The sequence below is a fragment of the Oncorhynchus masou genome, chromosome 18 (assembly GCF_036934945.1).
Source record: "Oncorhynchus masou masou isolate Uvic2021 chromosome 18, UVic_Omas_1.1, whole genome shotgun sequence".
NCBI lineage: Eukaryota > Metazoa > Chordata > Actinopteri > Salmoniformes > Salmonidae > Oncorhynchus > Oncorhynchus masou.
Window position 1 is genome coordinate 25,320,968 of NC_088229.1, and position 14,999 is coordinate 25,335,966.

General features: G+C 43.0%; 1 protein-coding gene across 1 annotated transcript in view; it reads right to left on the reverse strand.

Annotated features, from left to right (window-relative positions):
- Positions 1–14,999, reverse strand: part of ctnnbl1 (catenin, beta like 1) — a 36,708-nt gene that overhangs the window by 2,320 nt on the left and 19,389 nt on the right. The window contains exons 12-15 of the mRNA XM_064922716.1: positions 11,068–11,165; positions 10,606–10,686; positions 2,724–2,861; positions 2,468–2,540 (exon numbers count right to left, since the gene is read on the reverse strand). Coding sequence (XP_064778788.1) covers positions 2,468–2,540; positions 2,724–2,861; positions 10,606–10,686; positions 11,068–11,165 — 390 coding nt within the window. The remainder of the gene's footprint in view (positions 1–2,467; positions 2,541–2,723; positions 2,862–10,605; positions 10,687–11,067; positions 11,166–14,999) is intronic.

Here is a 14,999-nt window from a genome sequence, read left to right on the forward strand (position 1 = left end):
ACACACAACATGACCATGGGATCATTATGATTCTGGATGCCACCGTCCACCACACAGACTTCACAGGTTGGGCCCTTTTACTGAGCTTGCTGTCGATCTGAGCTAGTCTATGAGGCCACAGCTGGTGCTGGGTAACTTGAGAAAGCTACATTCTTAATTCCCCAACACAGTTTCATTGATACCTTGCTTTACAGAACCTCCCAGACTGAGCTGAGGGCCAAAAAGCCCCATCCGGTGGGAGCGAGTCAGGCAATAAGGTAATTTGACCCGGCATGGACCCTGGGGCTGCTGGACAATAGAGGCCTGGACATACAGTGCCTTCGGAAAGTATTCACAGACTTTTCCCTTCTCAAAATTACGTTACAGCCTTAGTCTAAAATTGATTACATTTTTTATCTTCAGAAATCTATACAAAATACTCCACAATGAGAAAGCATACAAAATAAATGTATACAAAATAAAAAACAGAAATACCTTAAGTATTCAGACCCTTTTGCTTTTCAGACTCAACAACAGGTGCATCCTGTTTCCATTGATCATCCTTGAGATGTTTCCACAAATTGGAGTCCAACTATGGCAAATTCAACTGGTTGGACATGATTTGAAAAGGTACACACATGCCTATATAAAGGTCCCTTAGTTGACAGTGCATGTCACAGCAAAAACCAAGCCATGGGGTTGAAGGAATTTTCTTTAGAGCTCTGAGACAGAATTGTGTTGAGACACAAATTTGGGGAAGGTTACCAAAAAATGTCTACAGCATTGAATGTCCCCAAGAATACAGTGGCCTCCATCATTCTTAAATGGAAGAAGTTTGGAACCACCAAGACCCTTCCTAGAGCTGGCCGCCCGGCCAAATTGAGCAATCGGGGGAGAAGGGCCTTGGTCAGGGATGTGACCAAGAACCCAATGGTCACTGACAGAGCTCTAGAGTTCCTCTGTGGAGTTCATCTGTGGAGAACATTCCAGAAGGACAACCTTCTCTGCAGCACTCCACGAATCAGGCATTTATGGTAGAATTGATTGGTGGCATTTATGGAAGCCTCTCCTCAGTAAAAGGCACGACAGCCGCTTGGAGTTTGCCAAAAGGCCACTAAAGACTCTCAGACCATGAGAAACAAGATGATCTGGTCTGATGAAACCAAGATTGAACTATTTGGCCTGAATGCCAAGCATCACGTCTGGAGGAAACTTGGCACCATCCCTACGGTGAAGCATGGTGGTGGCAGCATCATGCTGTGGGGATGTTTTCAGCGGCGGGGACTAGGAGACTAGTCAGGATCGAGGGAAAGATGAACGGAGTAAAGTAGAGAGAACTTTGATGAAAACCTGCTCCAGAGTGCTCAGGACCTCAGACTGGGGCGAAGCTTCACCTTCCAACAGGACAACGACCCTAAACACACAGCCACGACAACGCAGGAGTCTCAATGTCCTTGAGTGGCCAAGCCAGAGCCCGGACTAAATGTAATATTGTAAATGTGATATTTCACTTATTTTTTTAATACATTAGCACCATAAAATATATATACTGTTTGTGCTTTGTCATTATGGGTTATTGTGTGTAGATTTATGAGGGAAAAAAACTATTTATTCAATTTTAGAATAAGGTTGTAACCTAACAAAATGTGGAAAAGTCAAGGGGTCTGAATACTATCCGAAGGCACTGTATATCCTGCATCATCTGGAGCAGACAGAATGTAATTGCCTAGGGTTTCCCAAACTTGGTCCCGGGGACCCCAATGGGTGCATGTTTTGTTTTTTCCCCCAAGCACTACACAGCAGATTCAAACAATCAATTGATCCTAAAGCTTTGAACATTTGAATCATCTGTGCAGTGTTAGGACAAAAACCAAAACGTGCACCTCTTGGGATCCTGAGGACCGAGTTTGGCAAACGCTGGCCTAGTGTATAATGGAATAAAAGTGATTACATAAGTATTAATTAAAGAGCCATTGACATCCTCGCTGCATCTATTTAACCTTTTCATACTGCCATTTCCAATGCAGGAGTCAGCCTTTTAATTGGAGAGGTCAGGGGTGAGCATTCCACTCTGTGGGCGCGCACACACACATCTGAGCAGAGCATGAATATAAAGCGTCTCGAGGGACAGGAGACCGGGGATGAGGGGCTCGTGCTGCAGATCAACATGACATTCGCTACCCTGTCCTGGCTGTGACACATGATGGATGGCTCCATTTACACCACTACATGTCACCAGGGCTGAAAGAGCCATGCAGTCCACAGCTTCCCAGTATTAGTTGACAATGACATACAAGTCAATAAATAACTGAAAATACAATAACATGAATATATCAACTAAAACCAGAGAGGACAGATGTATTTATGACCTTTAGCTGAAGAAGGAAAGAGTGAGGCTGTTAAATATACTAGTGTTGTATGGCTTCGGAGTAAATCCATGTCAGTGCTAGTCTCTCTGCCTCTAGCAGGGTGGGGAGTGGACTCTCACCTCTCATGATGTGCCGCACCACTTTGACAGAGCCTCCCCTCAGGTTGAGGATCTGATGCACCCTCTGCTGCAGCTGAGAGGAAAAAAAGGAAAGACAGGGTCATGACTTTCACCGAATCCCTGATAACGGTAGCGGACTGTACACTGTGACATACAGTTACACTATTTCACTCAGAGGTTTCGCTAAGAAGATAACTAGAAGGTACCAGAAGCAGGAGCTGACTCTCCATATACATTGTGCATACAGACATCCTACCTGAGATATCCCAGAGTTGCTGATCTCCACCATGATATAACAGAGGAGCTGGAGGACAAACAGTCCAGCATCCAGCCTCCGTAGGTAGAACTCATCCTCCATCACATCATCCAGAATCTCACCACGTTTAACCATGTCCTGTCACACACACACACACACACACACACACACACAAAGGGAGGGATAAAAATTGAAGGAATCATTAATTCAAGTGTTGTTTCTCAACCTTTGCACATTCAATTTCTTTATTGATCATGTCAACCCGCAAATCAATTGATTAAAGAGTTAAGTGGCTAGAGGGTCTGCTCTGTTGGCATGCACACCTACATAGTTATCAATCTTAACAAATCGGTCCGTATGCCAATAATGTATGCCTGTCAATGCACAACGGCCACATTAATCATCATTTGGAGCCATTGAAACAGACTGAGAAGGGGCTTCTAGCATGTGGTGCCTAACTCCTAACAATGACGACTTGACAGTGAAGAACTTCAACAGAACTCTGATGTGCATGTTAGCCATTACGCTGCTTCCAGGTGGGGAACATGACAGTTGGCATTCTTTAATGGATATAATCACACTGCTGGACATTGGCCTCCTCCCTCAGGACTGAATCTCCTTTCAAGGGATATTCTGGCATCAGAACCCCTTGGAGAGGGAGTTATATTTCTGGCATGCACACAGCAGCAAAATTGTGCTTTAGTAGACGAACAAATGGCATCTAACAGGAAAATGAAATCGACGCTCTATATATGCGCAAACAAATAGAGGATCCTTTAAAGGGGTTTGTGATGAAAACAAATTGCTCTTCAAATGAGGAGCCAAAGGGTAATACTGTGTGCTTGACATTTAGATTCAAATACTGAAGCTGGTCTGTCTGTTGGTTTGAATTTGAAAGCATTACAACATTTAAGGGCTTCATCAATTCAAATAAATCATATCAAGACACATTCAAGCTAGAAAAATGTATGACGTTAATCTCAAAATATCTTTAGTCTGTTCCACAGTATAAATCCAGATAACTATTTTGGGAACTTGCAAGAATTTGCAACTCTAGCCTGTTTAGATGTAAAACAATAGGCCTGCCCATGATTTAAAAAACTGTCTTAAAAAACCCATTCAAATGGAGGAAAACCTTTCCTCTGGGGAGAAGGATGGTGCAGCTTTCAGAAAAAAAAGCTGCTTGTTCCAAGGCGGCCCTCTCACGCAGGCTTGCTACTGCATCAGATCCAGTGGATAAAAATGGCTGTATATGCTAATGTATAGCAAACCCTAGGGACAAGGGGACTAGCAAACATACCAGTTAGTCCGTCCTCATTACACAGTAAATTATTGGAGTGAAGAAAAACATTTTCAAAGGAAGCCTGGATGACTCAATTAAAGGCATAAAGGTCTGACAACCGACTGCCAAGGAGAAAGTAATAAGGACAGATTCTTATTCTTTTCCCTTTCCACATCCTATTCCGGCGCAGGTGTTAATATGACAACAGCAAAATGGAACGAACGCTGGCTACATGCTTTTCCTCTGGTGGGATGCAAAGAATGAATTAATGTGACTTCCTTGTCAGCACCTCCTGTGAGCTTACTGTAGCCGTCTGTAGGGCTTACTGAATCCTTTCACTTGTGTTGTGTAAGAGTAGCTGAGGTAAAGGGAGAAAAACATGCTAAGGAGAGAGATGCTGATTTTCCCTTTTGATAATCGCACAGATGACCATGTAGGTCAGGGATCATCAACGAGATTTCTTTCTGGAGTGGATGGTCAGGAGGCCAGAACATAATTACAAAGAAGCCCAAACAGATATCATATTTGACTAAAACAATTATTTTAAATCTTGCTTAGATTTGTATACAATAACATATTATGCAGGGGAATACTTTGGAACACATTTCCAAAAGTAAAATCTCTTGGAGCTGATTTACTGGTGTTTTTACAGGTCTTTTATGTCCAACAAATCAAATAAAAACTTGGGGGGCCAAATAAAGTCGCAGGCCTGCATCGCCAGTTGGGGAACCCCGATTTAGGCTTTTCAGAAATCAAATGACATTTTCCTCTAATTTGATCTAACTTAGGTAATAGAGTCCCAAAAATACAGGCAACCACCCACACATAAACATAGCTGTCTACACACACACGCGCACACACACACACACACACACTTTAAGCAATCACAAGGCTCAATAAGACTCCAGCAGTTGGCTGGGAGATGAGTCAGAGCTATAGGACCTTTCCAGGCCTGATCCCTACCCAGCTCCCATCAATCCCTCAGCACACAGCCAGAACCCTCCTGCACACAGAGGCTGAGGTAATGGATGTCTGAGCTACAGCTCCATTCCCTTAATGAGGCAGGAGCAGGTCAGGGGAGGAAGACAGGAAGCAGAGAGAGAGAAGAGCAAAAATAGCCAATGCATTGAAAACCAACCACGTACACTTAAATTGGAAGAAAGGTATGGTAGGCTATAGACAAGGTGGGGGAAGGCGAAAGCAAGTTGCATTTCTGGATCCTTTGAAATCCTCTCCTTTGAAATCCTTTCAGCATTGAAACGCCCAGTTATGAATGTAGTTTGCAAGCCGAATGTGCAGGGTGTGCATGTCTACATCTATAGCATGATCATTAGGATAGTGTGACTGACTACTAGAGTTAGTGGTAGTTACGACTCCTCCTAGGTCCCTGCCTGCAGTCAGTAGAGACCTGACTAACCCGACAGTGGCTGCAGCAGGGTTTCTGTTAGGAAAATGTGTCGCCAGACATTTGACCGGCAGCGTTTTATTTTATTGGACATTTGAGAAATTTACCGGATCTATAAGCATTGCGCGTGTAACCTAATTATGCCGTTCACCCACGGTGCTCAGAATGACAGAAACCCCATTTGGGTTATTTTAATTCATATTAATATGCAAGTCGAGGATGCAACAATGTGTGGTCCTTCTTGTGCACTTTAAAGATGCTAGAACAACTGATCACATTTACTTTTCCTCAGCCAACAAGACGAGTAACTAACAGCAACATCACTATCCTATTTCAATCTACTATCCCCCATAGTTGAACATTTTACTTATTCTATTGGTCAGTTTGTCAAGAAAGAAATAGCCTATTGCAAACAGACACTTGGACAGATTATACACTAAGTATAGAAAACATTAGGGACACGTTCCTAATATTGAGTTGCACCCCCACCCTTTTGCCCTCAGAACAGCCTGAATTTGTCGAGGCATGGAATCTTCAAGGTGTCGAAAGCATTCCACAGGGATGCTGGCCCATGTTGACGCCAATGCATCCCACAGTTTTGTCAAGTTGGATGGATGTCCTTTGGATGGGAGACCATTCTTGATACACACAGGAAAATGTTGAGCGTGAAAAACCCTGAAGTGTTGCATTTGTTGACACACTCAAACCGATACACCGGGCACCTACGACCATACCCTGTTCATAGGCACTTCAATCTTTTGCCTTGCATATTCACCCTCTGAACGGCACACATACACATACACAATCCATGTCTCAATTCTCTCAAGGCTTAAAAATCCTTCTTTAACCTGTCTCCCCCCCTTCATCTACACAGACTGAAGTGTATTTAACAATTGACACCAATAAGGGATCATAGCTTTCACCCGGTCAGTCTCATGGAAACAGCAGGTGTCCTAACGCAGTAGGCTACGCATGAAAGATTGTTCCATAATGCAATTAGCTGGAAAACCACATTGTCAAAAGCACACCGCACACAGGAGCGGTTTCATGTGACAGGGATGAAAATATCCATTAGATATTTAGAAAGAGGGGAGTTCTAATATGCAACAACTAAGCTGAGCTGCTAATATGACTAGGATTGTGCCTTTGGCTACTGGACAATGAAAGACCGTTTATATAAAATAATTCCACGGATAAGGTATGATTTTGGCTAGGCTACTTTGAAGCAAGGTAAGATACGCATCATAATATGTAGTAAAGCGTTCAAGTTTCAAACAAATATATGTTTTCAAAATGCATACTGTCTCCAGCTCATTGCAAAGTGGTGTGTAACACGCTGGTGAGGCCTGCCTTCTGTTGCCTACGCATTTGCTGTGTGAGATGCTAATGAAGCCTGCCTTCTGTTGCCTACGCATTTGCTGTGTGAGATGCTAATGAAGCCTGCCTTCTGTTGCCTACGCATTTGCTGTGTTAGATGCTAATGAAGCCTGCCTTCTGTTGCCTACGCATTTGCTGTGTGAGATGCTGATGAAGCCTGCCTTCTGTTGCCTACGCATTTGCTGTGTGAGATGCTGATGAAGCCTGCCTTCTGTTGCCTACGCATTTGCTGTGTGAGATGCTAATGAAGCCTGCCTTCTGTTGCCTACGCATTTGCTGTGTGAGATGCTAATGAAGCCTGCCTTCTGTTGCCTACGCATTTGCTGTGTGAGATGCTGATGAAGCCTGCCTTCTGTTGCCTACGCATTTGCTGTGTGAGATGCTGATGAAGCCTGCTTTCTGTTGTCTATGCATTTACTGTTTGAGATGCTGTAGCAGCAGCTCTTGCGCTGTCTGACAGATTTTCCGCTCAAAAGGTTCCGTATCTGTATGTTATACGCGTGTGATTGAGATACTGAACAAAATATACTGTACACACACGCCAATTAAATTCCACTAAATGAACCTATAGACCGATAAGCATGACCAGTCAAATGTATTTCCATCAATGAAGAGGCTAAAAAGCATTATTTCGAAAGATAATTTTTTTCTTCAACTCCCGGACAATTGGCCTGCGCCTATTTTATTTACTGGCTTTTCTAATAAATAAAAAAACTGCCAAAAGCTAGCTATTACTAGCTAACAGAAACCCTGGGCTGCAGCAGTAATTACTTGTCAGCGCCAATCAATTGCACAGCAACTTAGCACTTTCTGTCTGCCTCCCTCTGCCTACCTGCCTTGCAATAAGACATGAGAGAGAGGGGGGCGGACGACAACGTGGGGACTAATTCCAATTCACAGTGCCTTTCTTAACACAACCATTAAATATAAGATGAGACGAGTTTCATGTGTTGCAAACAGACAGACCTTTCTGGGTTCTCAATACCGCACTAAGGAATTTTGCTCTATGCATGACAGATTGACCAGGTAAATCCTGGTGAAAGCTATGATCCCTTTTTGACATCACTTGTTAAATCCACTTCAAATCTGTGTAGATAAAGGGGAAGAGACAGGTTAAAGAAGCCTTGAGACAATTGAGACATGGATTGTGTATGTGTGCCATTCAGAGGATATGCGGTATGGTAGTAGGTGCCAGGCTCACCAGTTTGAGTGTGTCAAGAACTGCAATACTGCTGGGTTTTTCACGCTCAACAGTTTCCCGTGTGTATCAAGACTGGTCCACCACCCAAAGGAGGGGGGGTAGCAACTCAATAGTAGGAAGGTGTTCCCAATGTTTTGTACACTCAAAGTTAACCAATTGATTCTTGAAGAATAGAACTTAAAAGTGCCTCATTCAACTGCCATACCCCATCAGAACTCAAAATATAAGCTTGTTCTTACAGCAATGTTAAAAACAATGTTAATGTAAACAAACGCTGTATAGCTGTAAAACATGGTTAAAACTATAATTTTGATAGCATGGACGGTCAGCCATTGCATCCATAGCTCAGTCTATAAATTTGAGAGTGGTCACATTTCTTCAGATTCCATCCTTCAGGTTTTTCCCAAAACAGAGGCGGGGTGTCAAGTTTGTTATTGTTTGAATTAGGGACTCTAGTTTTAAATCGCTCTCAAATAGCATCCCTACTATTCCCACCACCAAGAAAAAGCGAGCCTGGCGGAATAAGGAGCTTATTAAATCCAGTCCTCAGATGCTGAGAAGTATACTCCTGTGGAATATCTGCTCATAATATGTTGCAGAGAGGAAAAGATTTAGCTTACCACCCCAAAATAACATCCTAACGAAAGTGGAGTGATAAAAACAGAACTGCTGATGGCAGCCAGTTGTACAAAACAAACGAAGTGGAGGAGGGAGATCAGGACACAGCAGGAAATGTCATCTTTATAGATACACCATATATACAAATGTATGTGGACACCCCTTCAAATTAGTGGATTGGGCTATTGCAGCCACACCCGTAGCTGACAGGTGTATAAATCGAGCACACAGTCATGCAATCTCCATAGACAAACATTGGCAGTAGAATGGCCATACTGAAGATCTGAGACTTTCAACGTGGCACTGTCATAGGATGCCACTTTTCCAACAAGTCAGTTCATCACATTTCGGCCCAGCTCAAGCTGCCCCGGTCAACTGAAAGTGCTGTTATTGTGGAGTGGAAACGTCTAGGAGCAACGGCTCAGCCGCAATTTGGTAGGCCGAACGGGACAGCCGAGTGCTGAAGCAACAGCTCACTACGAGTTCCAAACTGCACCTGAAAGCAGCGTTAGAACAGTAACTGTTCGTCGGGAGCTTCATGAAATGGGTTTTCATGAACAAGCAGCCGCACACAAGCCTAAGATCACCATGCACAATGCCAAGCGTCGGCTGGAGTGGTGTAAAGCTCGCCACCATTGGACTCTGGAAGAGTGGAAAGGCGTTCTCTGGAGTGATGAATCACGCTTCACCATCTGGCAGCCCGATGGACGAATCTGGGTTTGGCTGATGCCAGGAGAACGCACCTGCCCCAATGAATAGTGCAAACTGTAAAGTTTGGTGGAGGAGGAATAATGGTGTGCTTCCAACTTTCTGGCAACAGTTTGGGGAAGGCCCTTTCCTGTTCCACCATGACAATACCCCCATGCACAAAGCGAGGTCCATACAGAATTGGTTTGTCGAGATCAGTGTGGGAGAACTTGACTGGCCTGCAGAGCCCTGACCTCAACCCCATTGAACACCTTGGGGATGAATTAGAATGCTGACTGCGAGCCAGGCCTAATCAGCCAACATCAGTGCCCGACCTCACTAATGCTCATGGCTGAATGGAAGCAAGTCCCCGCAGAAATGTTCCAATCTCAATTGGAAAGCCTTTCCAGAGGAGTGGAGGCTGTTATAGCAGCAAAGGCAAGACCAACTCCACTCCGTGACCAACTCCATTAATGCCAATGATTTTGGAATGAGATGTTTGACAAGCAGGTGTCCACATACTTGTAGTCATGTAGCGTACAAGACAACATCCTAGCCAGGACTGAAACAAGATACTCAAAGAAATTGTTACCAGTTTCTTCAACCTATAACTAAACATTTGAACAATGAAATAGGGGTATCCATGTGCATCAAGATAGTGAAGACAGAAAATCGGCTCTTTGGTTATTACTTGGTTATACTTGCACTCAAATGAATGTCAAGCCGTGTCAAGCTGTCCCGCTTTTTTTGCAAAGAATTAATCTCTCATCAGATATGAATCTGAAAGCTATCTCCCTCTTAAAACTCTACTACCTTCTCCTGCCCTCTCTCTCCTGCTGGAGAAGAGACTCCTCATCTCTTATCTCGCTCCTTCCACCTGTCTGAGTGAGCACAGCCTACAGACTAATCTGGACCTCACACATTCTCTAGGACCACGGGGCATCAAACTAAAACACGGTCTTGTTTAGTTGAGGCTGATCGGATCTTATTGGTAATCTCTGTCCGTAACAATGGAGAGGGATTCTAGCGACAACAAAGAGAAATCACCCACTCACACCGCATATTCTGAGTGGGTCCATGCAGTAGGAGGTGGAGAGCTTCTTAATGTAGACAATGACTTAAGGCACTAGATTTGAATCAAGGATTCCAGCCCCTCTCCAAGCTAGCCTCTAGTCCTGAAGTTGTGACAATTACAAGCCTCTCTAAAAGGACTTCTTATCTAGACACTTGGAGCTGCTCTTGTTTCAGAGATATTGCCAGTCAAGGTTAGAATGCAAGCTGTTGATAGCAGGGGGAGGTGTAGGACTCCTACGTGTTTCTCTCCTTCTATCCTCTTGTCAGCCAACTGAACAGCTTCCAGGTACTTAAAATGCAGCTCCATCAGTCTATCAACCTGTAGGACAGAGGGAGAAGACATCAGACACCAATGCAAGGCGCTATGCATACAAAATCCCACGGAGGGAGAAAATAGGATTCAGACAGCCAGAGGCTAGCATGTAGTATGTCTATAACCATGTATATGTCTGTAGCACCACTCAAGTAGCAGAGGGACTGTTGTCTCTATCACTGGTGGTGAAGTTAACTCTTTCCACCACAGGATCAATATTTTAGTCATTAACAGTGACCAGTCACAGGCTGATGAATACATACTCACACCTGTACAAGGGGATCTCTATCAGGGAAGTGAATATGTTAAAAAAATCCTGATTTGCTTTTTAAGAAATATTGCTGTGAAAATGATCTGCCAACAGTGGTGGATCAGTGAAGATCTCACCTTCTCACAGTCGTTCTCAGTGAACTTGCTAAGGAGCCTCGTCCTCTGCTGGGCTTTCAGGTTCCGCAGGCAGGAAGATATGATGGAACACACGTGTTCTGCAAAGGGAGGAGAACAATATCAGTGCCACTGAGGCTTCATCAAGGTAGCTCAGCCTCATCTTCATGGGGGGTTAGAAGTAGCCTAGTGTTACTGAACCCACAGTGCTGGGAGCCAATATTATACTGTATGTGAACATAATGCTCTACAACTGTTATTCTTGTCATCAAATTGAATTTCTGGTGGTGTTAAAAAAGCCTTCAGTTGAGGGTGTGTGGCCATTTAATGAGCTTGGGCTCCAAAACATCTGGTTAACAGACAAAATGACTAACAAAGAGGCAGTTGGTCCTAGAACTACTCTTGTTAACCTAATACACGCATCACAGAACATTTACTCTACCCCAGAGACACATCCATGTTGTTATAGCTTACACTTGCATCTGACATTTAGGGCTAAATCTGACTAAATAATAAATAAAGAAAATATGAAGTAATAATAGTCACATGTTGGTATTAATTAGAGGTCAATTTTTAAGTTCAACTCATTTTGGAAGTTGCTAAGCAACAAGCAAAAGACTTGATTCTTGATGTTAAAACTTGTCTTCAGCAAGGTGCTCAATACTGCTCTTCCATGTATCATTCATTAAACACATTTTGAATAGAGATAAGTGCCACACAAAGCAAGCTCACACCTCTATTCATTAGTGTTATCATTTACTGTTTGTGTTCATTATGAGAGTAAACTACCATTGTAATGTCACCAAGTGGACTGCCCCTCTACTGTGTGCACATAATGAGAGGAATGCAACTTCCGGGGACACTAATTTGTCAACATAACCCGAGTAGCAATTATAGCCAGCACCTTGACACCACAGTGGGAGGTTACTGATCGCTACAGGGCACCCTCCACATACAGAACACGGTTTCCAGAAAATTTGGGGGCGTCTGGCATTTGTTGCTCAATATCGATGATTGATGCTGATTAAGACACTTGTCATCTGGTGAGGGTGGAGTTAGACTACCGATGGCATGAGAGGAGCTGCCGTCACCTCAAGCTTTAGGAGCTCAACTATGCTGACAAGAAATGAGAAGAAACATATAGCTTTTCTATGAAAACGAACAGCCAAATAATTGAACAAGACAAGTATACAGGACCAAACAAATATATTTCAAAGGAAAAAAAATCAGCCATCCTCTTACTAATTATAAACCCATCTTTCGGCAGTCATAGTGATAAGCCTGTACAATCAGAGGGATTTCTAATTCAGGAAGTACACAAACAGAACAACAGCATGTTCATCAAACAGCACCAGAGAGAGGAATTGCCGTCTCAGCTCTTGCTCAACTGCCCTCCAGAGGACCAGTGTCACATGGGCACAGTGGGGGTGTGGTGGATAAATTAGGACATTATTAGAGGCTGAATAAATAGTGTTTCAGCTTAAGGATTGGGACCGCTGCTAAAACTCTCCCTGGGCTGGAGCATGCTGTGGGAGACGAGCTGGACTGGAGAGTGGCAGCTCATCTCTGAGATAGATTCTGTCTTACATACAGTAGTAGACTATGCCCTGGGATTCACTGTAGGCCAGGACTGCTCATCTCTGTTACGAGGGTAAAAGGATAGGGTGTGTGAATGAGTTAGCTCATTAAAGTGCCACCAGACCATGGCACGCTCCAGAGCCCCTCAATGAGAAAAGCCATTAGCAACAGGGTCATGGTTGCAGTGTGACTTTCCACAGCCTGATGATTACATCCCAAGTGTGATAGAAGGCTTCAGCTTCAACACCTTCGTGCAGTAATCATAGCTCCATTACATACATGTATGTATGTATGTATGTATGTATGTATGTATGTATGTATGTATGTATGTATGTATGTATGTATGTATGTATGTATGTATGTATGTATGTATGTATGTATGTAACTCAGTTACAATATTATGAATTGCTGCCTGTTGCAGGTTGTTGGCCTACATACCACATTTAATACCATGTGTGACCTGTTTGGTTTGAAGGGTTGAGGTTGAGACATGTTCCTGTTAAAGTAATTTCTATACCCAAACTTGGTTGGTTCAACATGATTGGTCCAACTTCGAGGGGTTGTTTGGTTAAATGTGGTCACAAAGATGATAAAGCTCCAATGTAGTTATTGTAGGAATAGGTGATGTGCTAAATTAGTGTAATATGCTTGATTAAATGTATTGTCAATGATTTATCCAATTCTCTCCTTATCACAAATCTATAAAACATAAGGCAGATAAATGCCATTTCAATCAGTGAGTAAAATACAGCTCCCTGTGCTCACTAACAAACCATTAGGCAAACAAAATGGCTGTCAGTTCACTTAAATACAGATTAATTTGTGTTAATGGAATCATGCAACTGGTAAAGAAAATGGCTGACAAGATTGATGGCACCAGCACGGGAGATGTAAGTATATTACCCCATTACCCTCGCTTTTACACAACCAACAACAAGCAAACCACCAAGAACAAAGAGCAGCAAAAACAGAATGGTATATCAAAATACAGGCACGGGACATACCAAAGGCACACATAATAACGACGGTTTAACCCCATTCGCTCAATACAGGAAGGCTGCATTGGCCAACTGTTCATTAGATGTGACCTAGAAAAATGATGCAGCTCTATTACCCTTATCAAAAGCACATCACAATAAGATATAGCATAGACTGCAATATTAATCTTAGGTCTCCCAACTGATAGAGGACCAGCATAGTTGATGCTGCCGGTTTCTCAGAGAGGAGCTCAATGCTGCAGTGTGCTTTTACAAGCTTCAACGGCATCCTCCCCTCCTTGGTGAATGATGGGAGGATATGCATGTTGCACATTGCTGGTAGAACTCATCATGAGCTTAGACAACACATAGGCTATGCCACCACCCTGCTCCCTCTACCACAATCCCTAGTTCCCCCTCTTCCATAAGTCAGCAGCAGCAGAGACTGAGAAAACAATGCTTCCCGTATTACAGCCACTGCAGCACAGAGTGAGGGACAAGTGAAAAACATTCATGAGGAAATAATACCCATCTCTGGGAGAGCTAGGGTAGCGCCTGTGAACAGTCTCAGTCTAGAGTGGTGATCATATTCATGAGCACTAGAGACTTTCTGTTCCAGTCTAATGGAACCACAACCAGGTGACCCAATTTGACAAAAATTGGTCCATGTGTAACCGATGTGAAATGGCTAGCTAGTTAGAGGAGTGTGCCCTAATAGCGTTTCAATTGGTGACATCACTCGCTCTGAGACCTTGAAGTAGTTGTTCCTCTTGCTCTGCAAGGGCCGTGACTTTTGGGGAGCGATGGGTAACAATGCTTCGTGGGAGGCAGTTGTTGATGTGTGCAGAGGGTCCCTGGTTCAAACCCAGGTAGGGGCGAGGAGAGGGAAGTAATACTTACTGTATTACCATCATCAACATCTGTTGAAAATCTCATCTGCATGAAAACCAGAACAAATACTACACTGAAGAAAAATATAAACGCAAGATGTAAAGTGTTTCATGAGCTGAAATACAAAATCCCAGAAATGTTCCATACGCACAAAAAGCTTATTTCTCTCAAATTGTGTATACAAATTTGTTTTAGCGCTGTCCCAGTCTAAGAAAAAATTTTGGTTGACCGAAAGTTCTGTTCTTTCGACCAATCGATTGCCTTTTTTTAATTACATGTTTTTATGCATATATATGGTGACATCACTCGCTCTGAGACCTTATTATATGCATAAAAACATGTAATAAAAAAAGGCAATCGATGTGCATATATATATATATATATATATATATGACATTTTAAATTAAAATCAACTATATGCATTGAGCTTGTCTGATGCTTTAATCTTACAGTTACACTTTCAGAGATCTAGATAACCACATTTAAAAT